We start from the raw sequence: 26,356 nt of genomic DNA, 5'->3' as shown, positions 1-26,356 counted from the left end.
TTGCAGTTTGGTCTCTGTGAAACCAGTTCTTGGTTAAAACAACATAAAATGACTTACAATATGTCAAATCACCTAACATGTACAGTTATTCCAACAAATCCAAGAAAATGCACAATTTTATTGTACTTCTGTTGATAAATGCCTGTATGTTTAGATCCCTTCAGCAAGCAGAAGGTCAGAGCTGTGTGGAAATGCATTGTCTGCATGCATTGATCATAACTCAAAAGCATGATTGTCCAGAAGAGGACATTGATTTCTTCACTGTATATTAATCAAATGTCATTCCTGGGGAGTTGGTGTAGAGTTAAATGCATAATCTGTGATTTGTTTTTGTATCTGTTGGAGGGAATGTGAATTTGGTTGTTAGTTTCCTTTTAATTACTTATTTATGCACCTGGTTCACAAAGATGGGAAAGGTGCATCTTTTGACCATTCTGGTGTACCTACCAGTATGTTACCCACCCCTCTATCCTGAAAACAAGTCTTGATATATCTTTTTGTGCCTCTTTGTTTTTTGTTTCTTGAATAAGAAGACTCAATTAAACAAAAGTCTTTCTGCTCACTGTACTTCTGAGCTTTGATCGACACACTACCCAAGTTGAGGTTTAGTGATATGTGCTATTTCTGGATTCCTGTCCATACTGAGGATGGGGTGGGATGTAACTTTTTTGCCTTATCATTTCATTTCTGCCCTTTTTGTCGTCAGTAGCAGAAGATCATTGAGCAGTGATTCGTGGGGCAGGTTTTGATGTCACATACTCCGTTCCTTCACAGGTGGCATGGCATTTCTAGGTTGAATGTCTATCCTTTTTCATACAACTAGCAAAGAGTAGGCAGAGAGTATTTCTAAGTTCATGTCTGAATGTTAGCAGATCCTGATCAAGAAACAAACTCAAATATGCCCCTTAAAGTACCATTACAGAACAGAATAGAGATATTTCTGCAGTAGTATTTATAGAAACAAGTATATGTACATTCCTCTGTGCTAAAAGAATTGATTGAAATTTCTGTGAACCATTCAGTTACAGAGCTAAATTGTAAGTTATATGAAGGGGGGGGGGGAGGAGGGGGATCCACATCTAAGAGTTATCATTTCTATGATGCTCAATTCTTTTAATTGTTAGACTACTAATTTAGGGTAGGCTGACATAAGCTTTTGTTTGAAGAGTGCCAAAAACATAAAATATGGCCACACCATGTGACTCATCTCTGAACTTAGCAGAGCTTCGTAGCAGGAGGTTTTGAAGTGCAGGCCAGTCTTGGATTAAGCTGTGTGCTTGAGTGTACTTGTAAACCTTGAGAGCTGCTACTAAGGCTTTCACAAACTCAGCTTTTATGGCACTTGTATCTGTCCCCCATTTTCCCCCTCCCCATTTACTTACTTCAGCTGTTTTGGGGGGGTGTTGGGTGAGGGATTTTTTTTGTTGTCCAGGTGGGTTTGTGTTTTGGGGGTTTTTTGTTTGCTCAGTTTTGGTTTGGTTTCAGGGTGCGGGGTTTTTTTGTTTGTTTGTTCTTTTTAAAATCAATTAATTTCACAGAATCATAGAATGGTTTGGGTTGGAAGGCACCTTAAAGATCATCTAGTTCCAAACCCCCTGCCATGGGCAGGGACACTTCCACTAGACCAGGGTGCTCAAAGCCCCATCCAGCCTGGCCTCGAACACTTCCAGGGATGGGTCATCCACAACTTCTTTGGGCAACCTGTGTCAGTGTCTCACCATCTTCACAGTAAAGAATTTCTTCCTACTTTCTTAAATCTACCCTCTGTCAGCTTAAAGCCATTCCCCCTTGTTCTGTCACTACATACCCTTGTAAAAAGTCCCTCTCCAGCTTTTTTGTAGGCCCCCTTTGGGCACTGGAAGCTGCTCTAAGGTCTCCCCTGAGCCTTTTCTTCTCCAGGCTGAACAAGCCCAACTCTCTCAGCCTGTCTTCACAGAAGAGGTGCTCCAGCCCTTGGATCATCTTCATGGCCTTCTCTGCACTCACTCAAGCAGGTCCACGTCCCTCTTGTGTTGGGGGCCCCAGAGCTGAACACAGTACTGCAGGTGGGGTCTCAGGAGAGTGGAGCACAGGGGCAGAATCCCCTCCCTTGACCTGCTGGTCACACTCCCTTTGATGCAGCCCAGGATACGGCTGGCTTCCTGGGCTGTGAGTGCACACTGTGCCGGCTTATGGTGAGCTTTACATCAACCAACCCCCCCAGGTCCTTCTCCGCAGGGCTGCTCTCAATGCATTCTCCAGCCAACCTGTATTTGTGCTTGGGATTGTCTCGACGCAGGTGCAGGACGTTGCACTTGGCCTTGTTGAACTTCATGAGGTTTGCACTGGCCCAGCTGTCAAGCATGTCAAGGTCCCTCTGGATGGCATCCCTTCCCTCCAGAGTATTGACCGCACCACACAGCTTGGTGGTGTTGGCAGACTTGCTGAGGGTGCACTCAATCCCACCATGTGTGTCACCAACAAAGATGCTGAGCAGCACTGGTCCCAGTACTGACCCCTTTGGAACACCACTCATCACTAGTCTCCACTTGGACTTTGAGCTGTTGACCACAACTCTTTGAGTGTGATCATCCAGCCAATTCATTATCCACTCAGTGGTCCACCCACCAGATCCATGCCTCTCCAGTTTAGAGACAAGGATGTTGTGCAGAACAATATCAAATGCTTTGAACAAGTCCGGGTAGATGACGTCAGTTGTTTTTCCCTTGTCCACCAATACTTTCTTATTTTTCCTCTCCTTACTGGTAGGTTTGTGAAGTAAGCTTCACAAACCCAAGTCACATATAACTTAGGCAGAAATGTCTGCCTGTGGCCTTGTGTAAGCTCCGCACTGCGTTCTGCAAGAGGTACCCGGCATGAGTTGAGTGCCATCATCGGATGAGTCACGGCATACCAGAACTGTGTTGAAATACCTGTTTCTTGGGGCCGGCTAACCTCCACAGGGTCCCTTGCTGCTGGGCTAGGCTTACTCACACTTGAGCCATCTTGGCTCTTTCCTGTACACGCCAGTCTGTAGTGGAGACATAGCTTTTTTCTGAGCACCGCTGCTCTTATCTTGCTGTAGTTTGTGCTCATGCTGTCCCTTCCAGGGGGGCGCAGGGCTAGATGGACATTCCTTTGTGACATGCTTGCTCAGGATAGGGTAAAAGCTGCGATGTATCCAGCACTCCTCAGACGTTGGTCTTCTCCATGAAAACGCTTTGCTGCCGAGTTTGAGGCACTCTGACTTCTGCATTGCTCCTCGCATGGGCGCAAACGTGCGTAGCCTGCCTTGCTGCATCCCCAAAAGGCTCTCTGCACAAATATGAGAATCTCTCTGACATTTCCACTCCTCACTTAAGCAGACAGTGGAAATATTGTATTTCCCCTCGATACATATTACGTATCATGCCAAAGCTTCCTGTCACTGTGAGGTGGTATTGCATGGTCTGGGTGAGTCACAGATTCCTGGACTGTGGAGAATCCCATATGAAATTTGAGGAGCAGAGGATCACTGAGATGAGGTGTCTGAATCCCCATTTCCATACCCCAGAAGGAATATGTAGGAACAGCCTCCCCTTCCTTATGTGCCTCTTGGGCCATGATTACCAACAACAGTAATTAGGATTTACATTTACAGTCTCTTAAAAGCCAACATCAATGTAAATACTGCCAGAGCAGTTGGGGTTTTTTCTTCCCCACTCAGCTATTGGTTCACTAACATTTCAGTCCAGTTGTCTGTCAAATCTTATTCTCACAGGAAAAACTTTTTTATGTCTGCTCTGCTGTTGGTTCTGTGTTCCTTTCAATTTTATATGACTTAGGATTTCAGTTGCTCTGGGTTTGTGTGCTTTCATGAAGCAGTAGATTTTGCAGCTCTTTGAACTATTGCGTCAAGTGTTACGGAATCAGTTTTTTGCAGTATTTTTCAAAATCCTACCACTCAAGCTGCTAAAATCATCAGAAGATTTTGATTGGGCTGGTTTGGGTCTGTGCCTTTCTACTCACCCCCGTTTTTTCCCCTAATACTGAAAAAAACAACACCCCATTCTGTTGTCTAAAACATCTCTTAAGAACACAAGGACTGCATTTGGCAGTACACAGCTTAACAAAACCCTGGGGAAAAGGCTTTTCCTTTTGGTATGCTTGTGCAGGATTTAGCCTGGAAGCCATAGCTGTTGCTAACCTTGCCCTTATCCAAAGGAGATGTTTTGTAGAGTGAGCAATGCTGCTAGAGAGGCATCAGGACTGTGCCAGCCTGGAGGTAACACCCCTTCCCCGGATGATGGGGGATGCTGCCTCTGTGGTGGCATGGGGGCCTTGGGAGCCCCTCCAGTAGTCTGGCAGCAGCGGGGCTCCTGCTGCTTCAACACGATTCCCTATGTGGCCTCTCCTGACCTAGCTGTTTAAAAGCGATAGGCTATCCTTTCCATGTTTAAAATGTCTTTTGGAGTCAGTCAGTAGGGCTAACAAAGGGGTGAATAATGTGCTAAACTCCTGGGAAGAAGTCTGCTTTTGCTTTCTCAAAGCTATATCCTATAATTGTAGGAGAGGAGCCTGATGTTTTTATTATTATGTATTTATTTTTTTCAATTCATTGTGAAAAGGCTTGTTGATTCCCAAGTTCTTCTAAGTGCAACCATGGAAGAATTCACCCTTCGATTGCTGAATTTTGCTCCACCATCTGATCACTTTTGCTTTTGTCTTCTAAATTACATTTGTTGGAAAGGGAACCTTCAAAATGTCTTGACAGCCTGACTCAAAACTGTGAAGAGATCTCAGCTGCTCCATTCATCTCAATAGATTTCTGCCATAAAGTGGGGATTTAGCAAAGCACTTAAATACTTGATTGTGTTAAAGCACATGCTTAAGTGCTGTTGAAGTACCTGCACGTTTGTGCTGCTCTGTGGATTGGGTACCCTGGGTTGTTGGATGAGGCCTGTTATAACCTTAGCAGAAAGAGTCAACTGAAGTGCTTCTACCACCACCCTGAATACATCCTTCCTGCCTGCTAAAGTCAAAGTACAAATTGAGCTTAATAACAAAATAATTCTAAACAGTTAGTTTCATTTTCCCCACTCACGTTTAGTTCACTGCAAGATTCTGCTGCAGTTTTCAGTGCATCGAGGAATTTTTTTGGAGGCCATAATTTCATTGTGCTCTGCAGCATTTCACTGCAGGTGGCTATAAGAATGGAGAACCACTTAAAATCCTATGGTTTAGGTACTTACTGGAGCTATTGAGCAACACACAGCCTCTAATAGTTTATCCTCAATTATCTTTCTGAAGTTTGCATCTATTATTATTCCATCTGGGAAAACAGGGTACAGAAAAATAAAATCGGAAGTCAGACAGCCTGTCTGCAGCACAGCAAGTAATTGGACCCCTGGATCCCAAGCTGCCACTGTAATCACTGTACTGCATTCCTCAAATCTGTAGTAATTAAAATGACTGTCAGAGCCATTGGTTGATGCAGTGGGCTGCAGCCTTTACATTTGGGAATATGCGAATGGGAAGTCAGTCAGTTAGTAAGAGACTTTTTCTGGCTTTTCCAGTAGTTTCTGATCATTAGAACACTGAATTTGTTAAATAACTAAATATTTTAATTTCATAGACCAGTTTGATTTCAGCTCTACAAATTCACATTTTGACTCTTCTCAACTTAAAAGTGGAACATAAAATTACTACAGGAGTTTGGTAGTCATTAAAGAACTCTGAAATGCAGTTGATAAAAATCTATAACCTCTGTGTGTGTATGTGTATATGTATATATACACACATTTCAAACTCTATTAATCATTCTACCAATGTTCGTGAGTTTGTATAACCTCTCTTTTAATAAATGTTCGTGTGGGCGATCTAGCCATTGCTGATTTCCTAAACAAAAACCTTAATAGTTTCTGTAAGGTTTTTTTCATAAGATTGAGAATTTTGACTTCAGAAGACACCCTGATAATAACAAGCTTCATAAGTTGTCTCCATTAGACTGTGTAGCCCTCCTACTCAAATAATACTAGTCTAGTGTTGTTAATTTACTGTGTCTTTCTGTCCCACTTAGCAAAGGGATTAAACTAGAAATATTAGTCTGGGATATTGGAAAAATGTCTTGTGGATGTCATTTTGCTAGTTTAAATTGTGAACTGATCTTAATTTCTTTAATGGCAGTAGCTGAGTATCTGTTGGGTTAACTAGGAAGCTGCTGTTTGTTCAGACTCTCCAGTTAGGTTTTACAGTTGAGGTGTTTGTTAATTTGAAGAATTCTTTTAGAAAAAAAATATTTTCAGGAGTAAAAAGCCATTGGCTCAGAGGTTGTTGTGGTTTAACCTATTAGAAGATGTATTCTTAAACATCACTATCTTTTGCAGCAGTAATACTTTATGGTAAGCAAAGGATATTAAAGTTTATTATTATCATCATTCTTTAAACATATTTGTGGTGACCAAGTATATCTAGTTTGCAAACAAAGGAAAACCTCCGACAACTGCAAAAGTAGAATTAATATTCTGGACAGACACAGTTCAGTGTACATTCTAATATTCCCTTATCTCCCATATTCTGCACACAATTTCTCCTTAGGCACTTTTTAAAAGGCTATAAGGACTGATTTCCCATAGTGTGCTCCACTTGGGGAGTGTCTCCCTAGGTTACAGCATTTGTGCTGTGAATCTTGCAGCTGCTTTAGTCCTGTCTAGGTAAACATGGCTTAATGAGCTGTGATCCCTGCATGCTCCTGGAGGTTCTGAAAATAGTCTCTGCAAAACAAATGCTTTATTTATTTGTTAGGATGCAGAACTCTGGGAGAAGAGAGTTGAAGCAACAACAAAGAGTGCATGTACAGTAGTTACATGGTCAAGAAAGTACATTATCTTTATCAATTTAGTTTGTCACAATATTGACATAATTTTTAGGTGTAGAGATTTGTAGATATTAGAGACTGATGTTAGTGGCTAATTGTAGGAATTTTTCTTCAGCCTTTACTGGGAAATTGGAGATCTGTTGATGTATGGCTTCTCCTTTCACTTCTGCCTTATTTCCTCACTTTCTTTTTTTCTCTCCTCAGTTCAGGTAATTTCTAGAATAATATTTAATAGCAAGAAAAATTACTAACATTTCAATGGATCCAGGGAAATTCTTTGCTACGGTCTATATGTTTTTAAACAGTGGTTGCCTTAGTGTCCAGCTAAACATTAATTTCCAAAGCTGGTTTGGTTGCCACATGACCGCTCTTCAAGTAGTGGAAGAAGAGCATACTCGGTTCAAAACTGGCTGGAAATGCTTAGTTATGAGATTGCCTTCAAACCCTGAAATTTACTGCTTGGTTTTCCATCGCAAATAAGGTGTAACTTTAGAGACTTTTTTTTTAATGTAATTTCAGTTCTTGACAGATGACTTCTTCATACTTGTGTATTGTACGTCAGGTCACATAGGGGTTTGTAATGCTGTAATACCTGTTGCAGCACTAGATCAGAAGAGGCTCTTCAGAAGGATTAGTGATGGGGACATGGATTCCTTATGTATTAAGTGCGATTCATATTCCATTCTCTTTGTATCAACCCAATTTCTGAAAAATTACCAATATTTCCTTAATATTCCTGAGTAATTAAAAAAAGCAGCAAAACACTTCTTGGGGTACTTACTGTATGTAAACTGTGCTGGCTACAAGTGTCATCTCCTGCAACAGGTTTTTTGAGTATCCCAGGGATTTGCATACATGCATTGTTTTTTTTTAATTACCAAGAGCTGCAATGAGTAAAGTTTTACTGAGTATTGCATTAATAGTGCATTTGTTGGAACTTTATCTTAAAGGTGACATGCAGGGCTTGCTTTTATCAGACAGTAATAAATTTTGAGAGAAATTTCAATTTTACTCTCTTGAACACAAAACACAGGGTATTGAGTGCTACTCACTCCTTTTTAAGAACAGCATGCTGTCAGCTTAATTCCTTTTTAAAATATGAAAATGTGGCTGCATATTTTAATGTGAAATTACTAAATAGTTTATTTTTGGAAGTTGAGAAACTGTATTTTCTGGATTAAGTGCATTCCAAGTATTTGAGGAAGTAAGTCTAGCTGTATTGATGTTGCAGGTGCTGGATACTTGATGTGGTCATTGGGAATGTTGATTTTTTTTTTTTTTTTTTTTTTTTTTTTTTTACATACACACACACCCCCCCCCTCCAAGAATTCGTTCTTGTCTGGTTTGGGTTGAAACTCTGCAAAATCCCACCCAGAGGTGTGCAGATTTTTGTAGGAACAGTAATTTTTAATTAGATGAATCCACATTTAAGTTTTAAGTTATATATTTGAATGAACACTGTGTCTTCTACAGGTAATTATGTAAATTATGCTTAATGTAGTCATGTATTTCTGAGAGAAGTGCTGAGACCCCAGCAATAGCTACCAGCTTTTCATGTGATATTTAGATAAATGGGTATACACATTTACACTACAACTTCATATTGCTGCTATTTTAAGTGGATTTTGGCTTTTGTTTTGGGTTTTGTGTTTGGTTTTTTTGTTTGTTTGTTTGTTTTTAATATAGCTCAGTTTTTAAAGTGTCTACATTACTTAAAATCCAGTAAGGGATTCTTTGCAGAGGGGGTTATATGGGCTTAGTAGCATTACAGCTACTCAGTTGCTCTTCTGATTCTTTACTCTTTTCAGATCTGCTATTTTTCTGACTTCTAGTTGCCTATAGTTTTTGAATTAAAAAATAGTCTCTGGGAAAGCAATCATAAAATATTCATTCACCTTAAGGAGGCAAGGATTTCAGCTGCATACATACCTTCTAAACTTGTAAATACAAGTTTTCAATGGGCTTTTAGTCTGTGAAAGTGAATTGCAGAGTTAAAAATGTGGAAAGACGCTTCGCTTTGGTCACATTCAATCTTTGTGAGTTTAGAACTGAATGAGTGGAGGAGTAGGCATGTGTGGGGCAATGATCTCAATATTGAACTGTGGTGACTGTCTGAACTGTTCATGCTATCATTGACCAGTAATATAACTAAAACTGAAGAGATGCATCTAGCATAAATGCCACTGTTGTGCTTTTTAAAACAGCTTTTTATAGCATAGTGCCTCATCCAAGAAAAAAAGTATTGACTAGAATTGAAAATAACAAGACTTCAAGGAAGACCTGTTTTGGTTTGACTTTTCTTTTATCGTTATATGTTTAATACACAGAAAGAATGTGAAGCTAAAAATCCTCCAGTGAAGGGAGGATTTTAATACCAGGATTTATGTTATATCAGGAACATAAGCACTCTTTTCACCACTCCCATCACATGATTCTTCTAATGACTTGTGGTAGCTGGGAGTTGTAAAAACAACAGATTTCCTCCCTGCTGTGCTATTGTACTAGATTTTATATTACTAGATAGTTCTGGGAAGCAGTGACAACTTGGTTTCTAATTTTAGCAATATCATCTATGTGCCAAATGAAAATGTACTTATATATATAATGCTACCTGTTCTGTTATTTGAATACAGATTTGTCCTAAATGTAGATTTTAGGCATGCCTTTTCCCATAAATTCTCTTTTAGAGTGATAGTCTGCATATCCTGTGTATTGACATAGTAAGAAGAAAGGTTGATGCAACTGTGAAGTAAAATCTAACGTAATTTTTGTAAAAAAATTATAGTGGTTTAAGATTTTCCTTTCATGACAGTCCTTATTTTGAGCTGTAGGATAAAGAAATTTGATGAACACTTGTAGTAGCTATGCTCTTGATAGTTAAGCTTAATTTTTGTATAAAATTTTCTGTCTCAGAATTGTTTTCACAAAGTTCTTTAAACTAGTTTAACCATAGACTTTTTCTATTACTTAATTTTTCATTTCTTCTGGAATGCGAATATTTATTGCTCTATATATGCTGAATCTCTGTCTAAGACAATGTGTTTTGTTGTTGTGGGGTTTTTTAAAAAGTCTTATCCTAAATCTTCTATTTCTGTTTTTTTGTTTTGTTTTGTTTTTTTCACTTAGGAATTTTATGTGCTTGGTGGAGATGGAAAAGATGAAAAACAAGCTGGCTTCCTGGAGAAAGAAGGCGGCAAATACTTAGTGGAACTTGATTACTGTGGAACCACATTTTGAGTGCTCCTCCTAGACAGCTTTCGTAAATATTCTAAATAACAGCAGATTGATATGATTGGAAACCTGGCTCATCAAACAATATACATTGTAAGAAGCCTGCTTGGGATATGACATTTTGTACTGTTTCTGAAAGTCTGTGAGAAAGCACTGTAGACATCTGCCTATTATTTCTTAACTGTGCATCTTGATTCAGCTACAACAAGACTAGTCTTTGAAGTGAATAGAACCAGAGCCCTTTTGGAAACTTTTGTTGAACATGACTCATGGAGAAGAGCTTGGCTCTGAGATGCACCAGGATTCTGTTGTTCTAACTTACCTAGAGGGATTACTAATGCATCAAGCAGCAGGAGGCTCAGGTACTGCAGTTGACAAAAAGTCTACTGGGCATAGTGGAGAGGATCAAAACTTTAAGATTTCTGGAAATATATTTCCCAGCTGTCAAAGTAATGGTCCAGTTCTCAATACAAATACATATCAGGGATCTGGCATGCTGCACCTCAAAAAAGCAAGACTGTTGCAGTCTTCAGAAGACTGGAATGCAGCAAAGAGAAGGCGGTTGTCTGATTCCATTGTGGATTTAGATGGAAAAAAGGAAGCTTTGTTAGCTGGCATGGTTGAAAATGTGCCTAAAGGCAAACAGGATAGCACATTACTTGCCTCTTTGCTTCAGTCATTCAGCTCTAGGCTGCAGAGTGTTGCTCTGTCACAGCAGATTAGGCAGAGCCTTAAGGAGCAAGGGTATTCTCTTAACCATGATTCTTTACAAGTGGAGGAAGATTTAAGGTGCTATGGTGTTGCATCCAGTCACCTGAAGACTCTACTGAAGAAGAGCAAAGCAAAAGATCAGAAGCTGGACAACAGCCTGCCTGATATAACAAAGAACCTTTCCAAAGAGAGGTTTATAGAATCTCCTCATGTGGTGCAAAGTGGACCTAAAGTGATAAATGAGCCACTGTCCTGTGCTGCAAGATTGCAAGCTGTTGCAAGCATGGTAGAGAAACGATCTAGTCCTGCTGCTTCGCCGAAGCCCAGCGTAGCATGCAGCCAGCTAGCTTTACTCCTTTCGAGTGAAGCTCACTTGCAGCAATACTCCAGGGAACATGCTTTAAAAGCACAAAATGCAAATCAAATAGCAAGTGAGAGACTTGCAGCTATGGCCAGATTACAAGAAAGCACTCAGAAAGATGTTGGCCAGTTTGGTTTAGCAAAAGGAATGACAAGCCATCTCAATGGTCAGACAGGATCATCAACCAAACCAGTATCTAGCAAAAGCAATATGGCACCATTTCAGAGTTCAGTGGGAATCATGCATTCATCTCCCAAAACTGTGGGATACAAAAGTACTTTGGAAAGGAGTAACCCGAAGACCTCTCCCAGCAACAGTTTGCTCTTGCATCTGCTGAAAAGCCAGAATACCACCAAACACATGAAAGGGCGTGAACAGAGTGAGAGAGCCAGCAATTTTGAAGACGGCAGCACACCAACAACTATTGATGAGTATTCAGACAACAATCCTAGTTTTACAGAGGATGACAGCAGTGATGATGAAAGCTCCCATTCTAACTGTCTTCCTATAGACCTATCCTTTAAACAGAGGACAGATAAACCAAATGCAGGTCCACCTGCATCACTGGATAACCTGACTCAGTCCTTGCTTCACAACTGGGATCCAAAAGTTTCCTATCCAGAGAACAAGGAAGAGAAAGACACTCCAAAAGCTTCTAAGCTTAATCCCCATCAGAAAGTAACACTACTTCAGCTGTTACTTGGGCATAAGAGTGAAGAAAAGGTAGACAAGATTACTGACCCTCAGGGACCACACAGTGCAGCTGATGTGGCAAAATTCACTGTACAGACTGGTAAAAGGACTCCAATTACTGACAGTCCCAGTGCAAGTCGAATGACTCCGTTAAGCACTCCCCCGTTACTGGCTTCTACAAAAGCAGATTCTCCTATAAATCTCTCACACCAATCGTTAGCCATCAAGCGTAGTTCACCACCGTATGCCTGCAGCATCCAGCCAGACAGACTGGTGAATCCTGCATCTAAACATTTGATAGACCTTTCCAAAAGCAAAGAAATTCAAGGAGCTAAGCTGAGCAGGAATGATAGTCCCCAGAACTCTTCGGCATTCAGTGCCAGCAAACTGTTGCAGAACCTTGCTCAGTGTGGCATGCAGACTTCCATGTCAAGTGAAGAACAAAGAACTAGTAAACACCTGCTAGCAGGAAACACAGATAAACCTGTTGGCTTGATTGATAGATTGAACAGCCCTTTGCTTACGAATAAATTGGGTACGCATGAAGAAAATAACAAAATATTCAGTTGTCAGCCTGCACCCACTGAACAAGGAATTCCGGGTTCGGAAATAGAGAATCTCCTTGAAAGGCGCACTGTCCTTCAGCTTCTTCTGGGAACTCCCAATAAAGGTAAAAGTGAAAAGAAAGAGAGGATGCTTTTAAGAGATGAAAGTTCTCAAGAACAGACAGATAAGGCTTTGAACGAGCAAATATTGACAGTGAAAATAAAAACTGAACCATCTGAAGAATCAAATATTCCTTATAATTCAAATGCACAACCAGTAAGAGATGGCAAGGATAACGCATTTCAAGGATTTGTGCATTCGCTGCAGAGAAATGCAACTACTTCTCCAGCATCCAAGGAGTTGAAATCTGAGCCACTTTCACCTCAAGATTTCTCTTTTTCCAAAAACGGCCTGCTAAGTAGGTTGCTGAGGCAGAATCAAGACAGTTACCCTGCAGATGAGCTGGACAGAAGTCAACGAAACAATGAGCTGTCACACCTTGAGTCAAAGAGTCTTTGCACAGTACCGAAGAAGAGGAAGCTTCATGCTGAGCCTTTGGAAAGCCCATTAAAAAAGATGAAAAGTAATGTGTCTGATGCTGCAAACAATCACGCTTCTCCTACCGAGGCACTGTATGGGCCTTTGCTTAACCAGCAAGAACTGAAATTCAGCAGAAGTGATGCTGAATATAAATACACTGTAAGTCACAGTTCAAATAATGAAAGTGAAAATAGGAGTTGGTCTAGAGATAGTAAAGGCTTTAATGTGTTGAAACAGCTGCTTCTCTCAGAAAACTGTGAGAGAGATCTGTCACAACATAGGAATCACATACTAGCTGAGGGCAAGAAAAAAGGAAACAAAACCAGTGCAACAATTAATAAACCTGAATTCAGCATTTCGTCAGTAAATGCATTAATGGGAAGCGCTGTGCAACAGAACAGTTGTGTAGATCATAGAACATTTCAGTATCCTGTAACAGTAAAAAGTCCTGCTGGTTCCCCCTTCCCTGAACATTTGGGGAGTACAGTACCTAGACTTGAGTCTGACCAGTTTAGCATGTGTCCCATGCCCAGTGAAAAAGGGCCCATCAGATGGGTAATCACAGGTATGGACAAGAATGATTATGAAAAAGACTCTCCAAGACTGACCAAAACCAATCCAATATTGTACTATATGTTACAGAAAGGCGGCAACTCTGTTAGTAGCCAAGAAGCACATGACAAAGAAATTTGGAATGAACCTTCATTTACTGATAGTTCAACTCATGTTACCATCAAAGAGGAGTTGATATCTGATGCAGAGCTTAAAACTCCTTTTACTAACTTAAGAAGTCCTTACAACAGCCATATGGGGAGTAAGACTGCTCATCAACATGGTGTGAATGGAGAAGTGCATGGACTTCTGGAAAAAGTGCGAACAATCAAAAAAGAGCCAGAATAAATTACAGCCTCCTCAGTGAGTTTACAATCAGTGGTTTTGAATCTTTGTTTAAAAAAAAAAAAAAAAAAAAAATAAAAATGAGTACGAACTTGACTACTGTATAAATTGAGCATGATTTTAGAAAAGCATGGTCTAATTGAAGCATATTTTCATTTGATAAACTTTTTATTTTTCTGGTGATGTTATTTAAAATACATGTAGATAAAATTTGCTTTACAGTAGATTGTCACAAGGAAACTAGAAAGGTTGTAATTTGTACAAGACATTTCTGTATGTATGAGATTAAGTTATGAGTACTTTTTGATCAGAGTCTTATTTGGATCTGCAAGTTTTTGGCATAACATAAAGTGTAAGCATACAGCCTAGGTGGTGGTAATACTGCATTTGCTCCCTCTCTGTAAAATAATCCTTATTTTTTGGAAGCCTGAGCATAGAGACAGTGTACTTTTTTTTTTGTGTGTGTGTGAAATTTTAAGAATAACTTTTAAGAAATGGAGCAGTCCGTCCAAGGTGTTAGCTCATCATATTGGAAAACTTGTGTCAGTGTTAATAAATGAAATGCACTGAAATGTATTTTTCAGTGCTTCCAAAATTTTTATTGTTATTTTTAAATCTTGTTTGTGATCCTGCCAGAATAGTGGTGTAAAATCTATTTTTCTTCCTTGCCCTGCTCTTGATAAATGCCATCCTCCAAATTTTTATGCATAGTTATGAGTTAGGAGTTACGATTAAGGTCCTTTTCTAGGTTTTTATACAAAAGGCAGATTTTCATAGGCCATGAAGTACCACATGAGTCCTTTTCTCAGGACATTCCTGTCAGTTCCCTGGTTAAAAGGGGAAAGCCAAAATGCCTCTTGGAATAGTACAATTAAGAAAGCTTAGGTACAAGTATTTGGTGAGGAAAATGGTGGAAAGTTTGTGAAACGAAATGTCTGTTTAGCACCATCCTGCTTCCCCTGCAGAACACTACTAACTGCACTAAAGCAGCACTTCAGGCTTCCACTCAAAGATGGAATAGGATTTTAATGAAAAATGCGTTGGCCTCTTCCTACAACCAGGGAAAAGAATCCATATTCTGCCAATATTTATTACTCTCTGAACAGCTGATGCATGGTTTAAAGCACTACCCCGTCACTGCAGAAAACCTGGTTTTCAAATAATTTTTCTGGTTGCACTGAGGATAAAATTGTGGTTTCGTCATGTTCTGTAATGGATAGTGGGACATGTCTGAGAAATCCTCCTCTGCCCTTTTCTTCAATCCCCACCTGTGCTGTGATTTGTAACATCTGGCAATATCAGCCTGAGATGGGAGTAACTGAAAATTGCGATCAGAGCTGAGACACCTTAAAAGAATTGCTGGCAAGGGAAGAGCCATGCGGCTCTGCTTTCCTGTTAACGCTGTCAAGTGTTAACTCCATTTGCAGCCTTTATTTCTCACGGGGGAGGAGGAGGACAAAATCCAGTTCCTCTAAATTACATGCATTATTGGCAACCATAAGTTCTGCTGAACTTTTTACTCCCCTGGAAAAAAAAAAATATTCTCTGTAGCTTCTAATTTCACTGATAATCCCCCATGCTATCGACAGGCAGTTAAGTAGTTGGCTTGCACAGATGATGAAAGCTGCACTGTTTTAATTTTGAGTGTTTTTACCCTTGAGAGCTGATGACATGACGAAACTGCTGTTTCTGTCCATCTCATGTTTGCATAGCAGGGATGAGTGATGGGGCATTTTGCTCTTTTCCTTTCTGGTTTGGTTTCAGAGATCCTTTTCCCAGATTGCTGGCTTGTTGAAACAGAGTGAGCTGTTGTCCCCTCTTGTCCCCTCCCTAGGATCAGTTTCTCCTCTTTCCAGTGCAGTCCCTACTGAAAAGGATTTCTCCTGCCTGTCAGCTGGAAAATGCACCACTATTCTGTTTTGCCTCTCCAGGGGATAGCTTCTTTTAGGGAACACAAATATTTGGCAATATCCAATATAAAACATTCCCCCTGGTTTATATGAGAAATAACAGAGCAATTTAAAGATATATTTTTATGGGTTTTGGGTGAAGCATAATATATTAATGGGCTGTACAAAGAAGATTTATATTTTAAAACCTTCACACAAATCTAGTATCATTTTAAATGTCATTGTCTGAAGTATAATATAAAATTTTGTTTGTCTTTAATACTGCGTTTATAAGTGGCCCAATGACAATTCAGATGTCTCATAGAATAATCATTAACAAGATAAAGTATATTTTGGATTGACAGTGAACTGAATTCTTTTTATATGAGTCAACCCAGCAGAAATATTAAAAAGATGGTATTTGTTCCATCCATTAAATGTCTCTTAAAGTCTTAATTGATTATTTTTCTTGAAACAACATGTATATAGCTAGGAAATATATACAATATAGAATAATAGATGGTCCCCAGAGTAAATACAGGGCTATAATTTACTTGAAGGGCTCCACAGAAAAATGCAGCTTGAATAAATGTGAAAAAATCTGGTTGGAAAAACCTCATCAAAACAAAGTTGAGATGAAAAGTAAGGAGGAGAGTCTAACCCTAACAAAAAGTAATATTGGAGTCTAGGAGTGTGCTTACCTATGTATTTGTTCTATGGTAGTCTATTGTTATAATATATACTTTTGAACATTTAGTTTTTAAAGTTTTATAAAACATTTAAGTTAAAATGGTAACAGTTTGACCAGTTAATGATTTAGCTTGCTTTCTAGGTGATGTTAATGAAAGGGTATTACCATTCTCACAGACGTCAGTAAACTATAATACACACGAATTCTAAGTTTAGGACATGCTGTTCATGGAAGAATCTTACCTCTTGTAGACATTGCAAACTCAAGCAGCCTGTAACATAATGATGAGGCCCTTGAGAGAGAGAAGGTAGAGCATGCTGACTGAACGCTCTTCAGTCAGCTGCTAAGAGGGCAACAGTCTCCTATATGAAATTCTCCAGTAACACTGTTACCCCTCCCTAGGGAAGAGAGTCTTCTACCCCATCCACATTTACAGCCTTTAAACCTGAGGACCAAAGGCTCTTTAATCATTTTTTTATCTTGTAACATGGGTGAGTGAAAAGGAGCCACAATTATTTTCCTTGTGGACTTTTCCATCAGAAAAGAGGGGTGCAGGAGCTGGGTTTGTTATACGAGCAGAGGGACCAGTAGGGCTGACCATGTTTTCCCAAGCAATTCAAAGATCCTCAATTTCCACCCATCCCTGTAGATGAATGAAAGACCAAGGTCATCTGTTGAGTGATGCTTGGTATTCTCAGCAACTCCTATCTCTTTGGTTCAGTAGACATTTGCTGCTAGGATATGCATTTTAGCTGTCCAGTATGCTTGCCCAGTCTGTGGGAGTGGAAGCTTCAAAGATAGTTTTGCAAACTCAGGAGGCAGAAGTGTTAGATAGGCCTTTAGACTATAGACTTGAAGAAAAATGGGGCCTTGTCAGATACTGGCAGCAGTAGCTGTATAGGCAAAGCGGTGCAGGATTGATGGATGCTGTTGTGGGATCTCACCATCCAAGGAGCGGGGAGGGAAGGGAGAAGACATCCCAGTTGTAGTTGGGTGAGACTGCTGCGGGAAAGCTTCCTCCACCTCATGAAGCAGTGAAGAAATGAGTTAAGGGATGTGTCTATACCGCACTTAAGGTTGTAATGGTAGCCCCTTGGGACTTACAGCTGAATTAACTTTACCTCGCTTAACTGTGAACGGTTGCAGCAGCAGTTCGGGTGCTAAGTGCCTGATGCCATGCTTGAGGCGCATCTACAGGCTCATGCCACTTCAACTGCTGTGGTGGTGTAGCACTCAAGCTAGCTAGATTTGGGGATGGACTTGCAATTGCCATGCAGATATGCCTTTTCTTTCCAGAGGGAAGTGTATGGGACTAAGATAACCAGATTTCCAGTGTCTCCTTTGCCAAAGTTTGAGGAAATGATGGGGGGTAACATATGACCACAGAATCAAAGGTGTTTGCTGGAGGGCTTCTCTACTGATACTTCGTAACTGAGTAGCTCAGTTTGAGAAGTTTATAAACATTACAAGATCAAAAGGGAATTCAGCCATAACTTTCACTTTTCTTAGCCATTTCTCTTAGTAATGTTTTTAAATTTTTAATTTACAAATTTTTTAAAAGAGAGAAATGAATGGTTTAAATTTTCCCTGTTAAATGTTGGTGAAAGTATTACAGCTCTCATTGACGTCAGTGACATGATATTACCAGTTTGTTCTCTGCCATATCTTGCAGAGGAGTAAACTGGTAAGTATATATTATATATATTTATATATAATGTAAATATCTTGACTTGTTACACCTATAATATGTTGAAATTGGTTTTTAAAAGGTGATGTAAATAGTGGTTTCCTTAATGAAAAATACATATTTTGTATTGTTCTAATGCAAAGGAAAAAAAAAACCTTTTAATCTTTTTTTGTTATGTATATTCCATGTATAAGTGTAAATACGATCACATAGGTTTAAAAACTTTTGCATGTATGTATACAGTTGCAAGTCTGGAAGAATGTATAGAAAAATACTTTTATTTAAAGTTGTGATTACCTGCTGCATGAAAAGTGCATGGGGGACCCTGTGCATCTGTGCGTTGGCAAAAAAAAATGTCTTAACAAGTCAGGTCAGTTCAAAACACAACAGTATTCCACTTCTGGACATGACTTCTGCTGTGGTATTTTAGCTTTGTGAAAGAATGTGCTTCAAATCAAAAGGGTCTGGGGAAAAAAAGAAAAAAATGCAAAACTACTTTTAAAACATGAAGTACTCATACAACTATAACCAGTCATGTAAGTTCAGGACTCCGTTTTACATAACTGAAATACTGTACCAGGACTGTTCCATCCCTGTAAAACAAAGGAATATTGATTTTCATTGCCATACATAAGACTTTGGGATTTTACCACAACCAATTTTATTGTGATGTGTCTTCAGTAATTTATCTAACTGGTCTCATTTTTATTAGAAATTAATTTCCTCATGTGATGTCACAAAACTGTACATACTGCAGTGTGAAGTTTTTTTAAATCTTTCAGTGTTTACTTCCTGCAGAAGATTTGAATAAATGAGAAAAATGCATTGTCTTGATGGTTTTTAAATCTGCTTTATTTCATGTGTACTTTCCATTATCGGAGTGTTAGTGGGCTCTTTGCATCAGTGCTGTTGATATAAATTTCTGGCAACTAAAATATCCGAAGGAATCAAGGGACACGTAGCCTTCAAAACTACTGACTGGAAACAGAGAATCATGGAGCTGGAAATGAAACAACCTAAATCAGATTAGCAGCTTTACTTTACAAAGCATTGTATTACGTTTTATTCAAATACCCTTCTCCTTATTAACTTGGAATCAGTGACCATAAACTGGAAACCTCTAAATGGGGATTTTCATGTGAAAATGATTTTAAGCAAATGTTGAAACATTTTTTTCGGTCCCCTGTGCAGGGCAGGAAAGGGGTGTTTTCCTGCTAAAATCTACATTGGTCAATATCGCTAAGAGTACTTTAGTTGTTTTCAATTTAATGTCTTAATCAAATGTGTAGAAAAGTTGAACACAATTTGTCCGTGAAGACTATACAAAGATTTAACAGTGCATTTGCATCACATTTTGCAGCTTTTAAGTTAACTTGTGACATTAGTGCAAGTGCCGTTTCTCCAGAGAATTTTTGTTCCAAGATGTATAGCCACGCTGTGTCTGGAGCTGTACAGTTGCAAGTAAGCACTTGGATCGTTACTGTCTTGGATAACAGTAACAGCTATTGTCATGAATCATCCTATGTTTTCGGATCTTGTAGCAATAAATAGGCATGTGTGAGATTCTTTGGAAGCTTTCTGGAAAGCATAAGTTATAATCCATAAAGTTAATTTAAAAGCAGTAGTTCCAACTTCATAGATCTCTGTATACTTCAGCTTCATGAAGTATACAGCTGAGCATTTTGATTTTTTGGTATCCAAAATGGATTAAGATTGGGATACTCTGTCTTTGGATACTTTTTCTTAAAGTACACATATAATGCCACCAGTGATACCCGGCTGTGCTTCAGAGAGAGAAGATTCATGACCCAGACTTCTGTCTGTCAGTAGGCTTGCGCTGATTTGAGGGACAAATGACTAAGCCAAAATACAGCCACATGAAAAAGCAACGTACTTGAGGAGCCAGTCTAGTCTTCTAATTCCTCTGTCCCTGGAAGTGTTCAAGGCCAGGCTGGATGAGGCTTTGAGCGACCTGGTCTGGTGGAAGGTGTCCCTGCCCATAGCAGGGGAGTTGGAACTAGGTGATCTTCAAGGTCCCTTCCAACCCAAACCACTCTATGGTTCTAATGGCGTGCAGCTTGGAAATAATTTCTGGCATACATGCTTCCTCACTGACTTGGTTCCTTTTGATTCTACCCACCAAGCAAAACCAACAGTATGCCTTTATTTCTCAAGTGATGATGTCTTAGGATGGTTTTTAGGAGAACCTGAATATCATTTATTTTTGTTTTATTACTCAGGGGGAGTTCAGGCTCCTGTAACTTCACTGTATTTATTCAATTTATTGTGCTGTAACACCAAGTAAAACTTGCTTTGTGTCTACCAGAACAAACAGACCTGTGGAGCTGAGTATATGGTAAACTAAACAGCCTGTGGGGTGATGAGGTGTAAATATTCGGAGGAACATTTCACTCAGGGCGAGCATTAACAACATTTGCTTAGTGATTCATACTGAACTCTCTCAAAAATGCCTCAAACTGCCAGTGAACTCTACAGACAGACCTGTGGTCATGCAGAATGTTCTTGATCTTCAATTTGTTCCTCACAGAATGAAAGATGCATGTGATGTTGATGACTTTTTTTTTTCCCCCTTCCTCCCCGCCCCCCCAAAACAGCTGTTGGATAAAGAAGTGAAAGTTTGTCCTTCAGAGATTTCAAAATGTGGGGGAAAAATACAGCAGTTGTGTTCATGGGACTTGGCAGCCCAATGTTATGCTCCACAATGAAATTAACTCCAGCATTGTGGGCATCGCGGATGAATGTGGTCTCTGGTGGGTCATTTGCAGCCCTGTGCATTGTGGAAGCCTTTATCAGAGTAGAAAAAACTTCTTGTGGTAATATAAACATGTCTACATATAAGAAAAGTAAAGCAAATTATTCTTCATTGACTGTAAACTTTGTCAAGAAAAATGTTATTTTGAAACTGAAGAATACAATGACAGTGATTTTCTGTATGGCACAGCTTGGTGTATTAGGGATGTGTAATGCACCAATAAGAATGTCTGTGGGGACTTGATATGAGCCTCGAGCAGTAGCTAGGACATGCAGGTAATAATTGTTGATAATATTTTTACTTCCTTTTGATTGTCAGAGTTACTCAAAGGGAGCATGGCATAAACTCAGGGCATGAAAATCCTCTCTGCTGGTAAATATCAATGCCACTAATGAAAGAGCATATGCTGATCTAAGCTCACAGCAGCCTACTTTGATTTGACTTTTTAAGGACTGCTTGCTCTTAATGAATAAAGAGATTTGTCACTATTTCCAGATTACTTTTCTGATTAAACTACTCAGAGTTTAACTGAATGCAAAACAAATGTTTCTGGCTTGCAACTGTGCCAGTCAGATAAGCTTAGTGCTTGCCTCCACAATTAAACCGAACATGTACCTTCAGTGCATCTTGGTGTGTTAGGGAGACATGGAGAAATAACTGTGTCCCCCTTCATAGTATTAGATGATCTTGTTTCTCTTTGCCCAGTCTAGTTCGGTGAGGTGGGGATACTCTCTCACTAAATGGGAGGCAAACTGGGCTATTCTGGTCCCAGTCTTTACTGAAGCTGATGTTGACCTGGTTGCATGCTCAGAAATTCTGAAAATTCCAGCATAGACCTCAAAGGTAGCTTGTGCAAATGATTTGTGGGTGCCTGCCAGGGCAGAGTTATATCTAATCTATTGCTGTAACCTCTTAATATTTGCCTGTCTGCACCTTTGTAACTCCAGCAAAATGTCGTCATTTGCCAAGCTTTTCCTGTCTAGAACCCATGCCCAAATCTTATCACTGGTACCAAGAGTAAGAGATGAAATCTAAGTATGTTTTGGAGTCAGATGCCCTGACGCTCAGTCTCTTGTATGCCATGACTTGGGAAAAGCTTTACTAGGTGTTCTGTGGAAGATGGAAGGAAATTCCTCTAATACCTCTGTTAGAATTATGCATTTTTTTTTTTTTTTTTTCTAAATGTGTTATTCACATTTGACAGTGAAAGAAACTCATGGGTTTTTTTAAAGAAACCTAATGAACTTTCACATGCCTTACAAGTGGTTCAGCATGTGATTCTCCTTTAGTCGTGCAGGAAGCCTGGGTTTCTTCAGTTGCTACGTGTTACCCCTGTGCTTGTATGTATCTGCATGCCTGTCCTTTGCGTTTGCTGTGGCAAACCAGTAACTTGGGGATGTGACCTCTTGGGCCACAGTTAATTTAAGGGAAGGAGGAAGAAAGAGAGAGAAGGAGAGTAAGCTACAAAGATGTTATTCTTGAGTGCCGTTTACTTTCTAACCTCACCTCATTTTCCTCTATTCAATGTGGTCACAGGGAGAAAGTCTTCATTAGCATCTGCAACAAGAATTAGATACATCCAAGAAACAAAAATCTTATGCAGATAGTCATGTTATAGATAATATACTGACTATCATTGCTTAAATCTCAGAGTATGACTCATGCAAGTTTACTTACTTCCAAATCTAAAATCAAAAGAAGCCTTACATTTCCTGATGCAGAAGTACCGGTAGCTGGTCAGTCAGCTTGTAAACATGCTTGCAAATCTGAAAGGAATTAGTTTAGCTAATCCTTGCATGTAGTGACGTGTCCACCTCGTGCCATTTTTGCCGTTCTTCTTCCCTATTATTTTGAGTCCTTTCATCTTCATTTTTAAGCTACGCAGGAGCCCAGTCATCACCCATGAAGGGTGGAGGAGGAAAAAAAATAAAAATATAATTTTAGATAAAACATTGCTTTGAAATAAGTATTTGCCTAAGGTGCAAATTATGCACTGACTGTATCAAATGATATATCTCAGTCTCTCCTACTGAAAGTGTTCACCCAGGACATTGCATAGTGCCTGTGTACTGAGAGGTGATGACATCTAACAGCACCTACCGCAGTAACTCTTTCCTTTATTTTAGGAGGCTGCTTACTATGGCAGAAAGAAGTGAAGTGTGTGCCACCAAGCCTTCTTTCCCCCCCCAAAAAAATGCTGTTTTAAAACATGACACACAAGAGAAGGTGCAAGTCCAAGGACAGAGAAGGAGAATGAGATAGAGGGTATTTTTGCGGGGGGGCATCCTCAGCTTGGTCCAGCTGGCAGCCTGTTGCTTGCTCCCATTCTGTTCCACCACCTGTTTCCCAGAGGGAATGCACAATGGCAATGGTTGGGCAGCGATTGCTTCCCAGGGGGCCAAATGCTGCCATTTGCATGAGGTCTGACACAGAGAGCTGGGAGCTGGTGGTGGCTGCTCTCACCACTGACAAAGAGTTGCAGCTGCTGGTACAGGAAGATAGAAGGTACTGAAATCCCCTGCAGAAAGTGTCAACAGCCAAAAGAATCATCCTGTGTTTTTGCATGGCATAGATTTGCAGTTGTTCATTTAGAAGTGCAAGGAATAACTGTCTAGAAACAGACAGGAGCCATTGTATTGAATACATCCCACTCTTGAAAACTTGCATAGAAGGTCAAAGAATAAAGCTAATTACATTTAAAAAAAAAAAAATTACTTTTTTTATATCCTGTGGCTTCAACAGATTTTTTCATTGTCTTCCCACCTCTGCTTGGCAATTGACAATTTGGTTCACTTTAGTAAGGAAGGTGCTATTCCAGTTTTCCTGTCATCTTTGTCTCTCTTTTTACATAAACATTTATGTTGTGCTTACACTAGAGCAATATGGCTTGCTATCCCTTGTTTGATTTCAAATCGTGTCTGTAACATGGTACAATTCTGCTTGCAAAACGTCTCCTGACAGTACCAGGAACCTTGTGCGTGGAGTAGAAGTCTCCTCTGACCCAGGCTAACTGTTGTGCCTTACTGCTGGGATGCCTGGACCAGTAAGTGGTAATGTTGCCGATATGAGATACTGAACACTGTATAAGTTTCTGACTAGTTCAGGTTTTGTACCTCACAGTTTGGATGAAGGGGACATGGAAATTTCTGGCAGTACATATTGTCTGGGCTGCAGAAGTAGCAGCCGGGTTCCAGGCATCCCCTATATTCATGTTACCCTGCATTAACAGCACATCTGTTCCAGTGTCACCTTTTGAGCATGTGCTCAGTTGGCCAAAAGCAGACATGATTGCACAGGGGCTGAGGTGGTGCTGTTCGTTTTGATGTGGAACGTGGCTACCTGTGGCATGGAGCCCCATGCTTTGCAGGAAAATAGAGGGTTCAGCATATGATATGTCTAACTCTCAATAACTCTAGAAACATCTGTAGGGTAGGGTAGAGCTCCCTTTTTTATTGGTGAGCCATGCTGAATTCTTGGTGTTTGCTCTCTTCTGCTTGATGCACTGTCTTGTGTGTTTTTCTGGAGTGGGAACCAGAAGAGTAAGAATTGGATGAATGAGGCCAGCACTTAACTGGACTAAATCCAGTCCCTGAAGTGAGGAACCAGATCAGAAGGTGGTGAAGCACAGAATGCTCTGACCAGAAAGGCATCAAGGCCAAGAGACAGTTACAGTAGTAGACTGGTCAAACAATGCGGGCTTAGAAAGATGCTCTGTGTCTTTTCTATCTAGTATGCAAATTCCAGGTGTTACCTGAGACCTGGCAGGGATTAAATGAGGTGCTAAAAAGGGACAATATAATGGAGCCACTCTGGCCATAGCTGCTACTGCTGAGCAGTGGGGTTGGGGATAACAGTGGCCGGTTGGGTAGATGATAGCATCCTTAGCCTGGAGGGAATCATAACTGGGTTGGGCTTGCTGAAAGGCTGGTTTAAGACAGAGATGCAGAAAAGGACCTCAGGAGGAGTATTATGGTACCAGATGCTTTGCTTTAACATCTGAGCAAACAAGGTCAGGTTACAGAGCCAAAATGATGAGGCTCCTGTAAAAATAGAAGTTATTGTTTGGTATGTTTTCGTTTTCATAGCAGAAGTTACAGCTGCTACATCATCACTCTTACAGTAATCGCTGCAGTCTTCCTGCCGTGAGCAAGGGTTGCTTTAGCTACAGCATCTATATACAGTATAGATGAGGTCTGTATTCCTATCAGGTGGTGCCTGCAGTCTGTCATGACTGGTTGTTTTTCCTACTATCATCCTCACCAGGAGAAGAGGAATGGTCCTCAAATTATGATTGAGAAAACCCGGGTTTGCATTGTGGTTGGCTCAGGTTTCATGAGATTTCGGGGGGGGGGGGCACATGGCTATACTGCATGTCAGGATTTCTGTTAAATAGACCAAAAAAAGACTTCTCTTTGATTTCAGGAGATTTGAATGCTAGTGGAATATCAACTGCACATATATCTGGGGTAAACAAAAGAGTATAATTTGTCCTATATCAGGTTTTGGTGTGTTAAAATGAATAGCATGTGGTTTGGCTTTCCTGTTCAGAGCACCTAAATCTGAAGATTCCCATTAGATGGGAACATCTGTGGAAATGATGCAACTGCTATGATCTGGTAACCTGCCTGTCAGAAATGTCTTTCAAGTGACAGATCACAAAGGAAAAGGTAAACTTCACAACTCCGGTCTCTTTTGCTTCCTGTCTGTGCTGGTTATTTAAATCACACTCTGTAACCCTCCCCCTGCTTTGGTCATCTCACCTGGGACCTTTGAGTAAAACTAGGTTAAAATGTACTTGCAAGAGAAACGTTTTGGAAATATAATTCACCTGCAGTGCATTAAATGAGCAAGTTTAAAAGCCAGTGAGAATGAAGAAAATGAAAGAAAGGTTTCTGAAGCCAGAGTATGGAGTAACCAAAGCAGAAGCAGAGCACTGGCTATGATTTGTACCGGAAATGTGTGAAAGCTGACCCCAGGCTTGCAATTGTATGGCAGGTCTAACCCCTAATAGGCTTGGACAAGTAAATAAGACCTTGCAGCAATGAAAGAGCCTTATTGCGACTCTGCTTGTGGGAGCCAGTGTTTTTTTCTCAGCCAGGCTACACCTCCCTGTGTTTTCCTCACCATAAAGCTCTTTCACTTAGGCTTAGTTCCAGTGTCAGGATTTCAGTGTATTTTTAGCATATTGTTTATCATCTGCCATATATTTCTTATAGCAACAGCAGGGCAAGTTAAACATGGGGGCTCATGTCTAAAACAGCTTTTCTTGAAGAACACAACACAAACAGTGCTTTTCTACTCTCTGATTAGGTTTTTGAGAGGGAAGGGGAACTTTTCCTTGAAGAATAAGGAAGTGGGAAAATCATTAAAGCTGACTGTCCCCAGCTGATCCAAAATGTTTGCATTTAGGTGCTAAATACGGAATTTCGGTGCAGGGGATTATGTTAGCATTTCTTTCTGTGGAGAGAAATGTGAATCAGTATGTGTGTGTACCTAAAAACA

The 26,356-nt window shown here is 40.0% G+C and overlaps 1 protein-coding gene across 4 annotated transcripts in view; it reads left to right on the top strand.

The window, feature by feature from the left end:
* NRIP1 (nuclear receptor interacting protein 1) overlaps positions 1-18,926 on the top strand; it is an 80,680-nt gene extending 61,754 nt beyond the window's left edge. For all 4 annotated transcript variants that reach the window (XM_030476179.1, XM_030476180.1, XM_030476182.1 and 1 more), the window contains one exon: positions 9,962-18,926. In XM_030476179.1, coding sequence (XP_030332039.1) covers positions 10,329-13,817 — 3,489 coding nt within the window. In that variant the 5' untranslated portion in view covers positions 9,962-10,328 and the 3' untranslated portion in view covers positions 13,818-18,926. The remainder of the gene's footprint in view (positions 1-9,961) is intronic.
* The last annotated feature ends 7,430 nt before the right edge of the window (positions 18,927-26,356 follow it).

This window comes from Strigops habroptila, chromosome 2 (assembly GCF_004027225.2).
Source record: "Strigops habroptila isolate Jane chromosome 2, bStrHab1.2.pri, whole genome shotgun sequence".
NCBI classification, from domain to species: domain Eukaryota; kingdom Metazoa; phylum Chordata; class Aves; order Psittaciformes; family Psittacidae; genus Strigops; species Strigops habroptila.
Note: the sequence above shows the minus strand (reverse complement) of the source record. Positions and strands in the feature narration are given on the sequence as shown.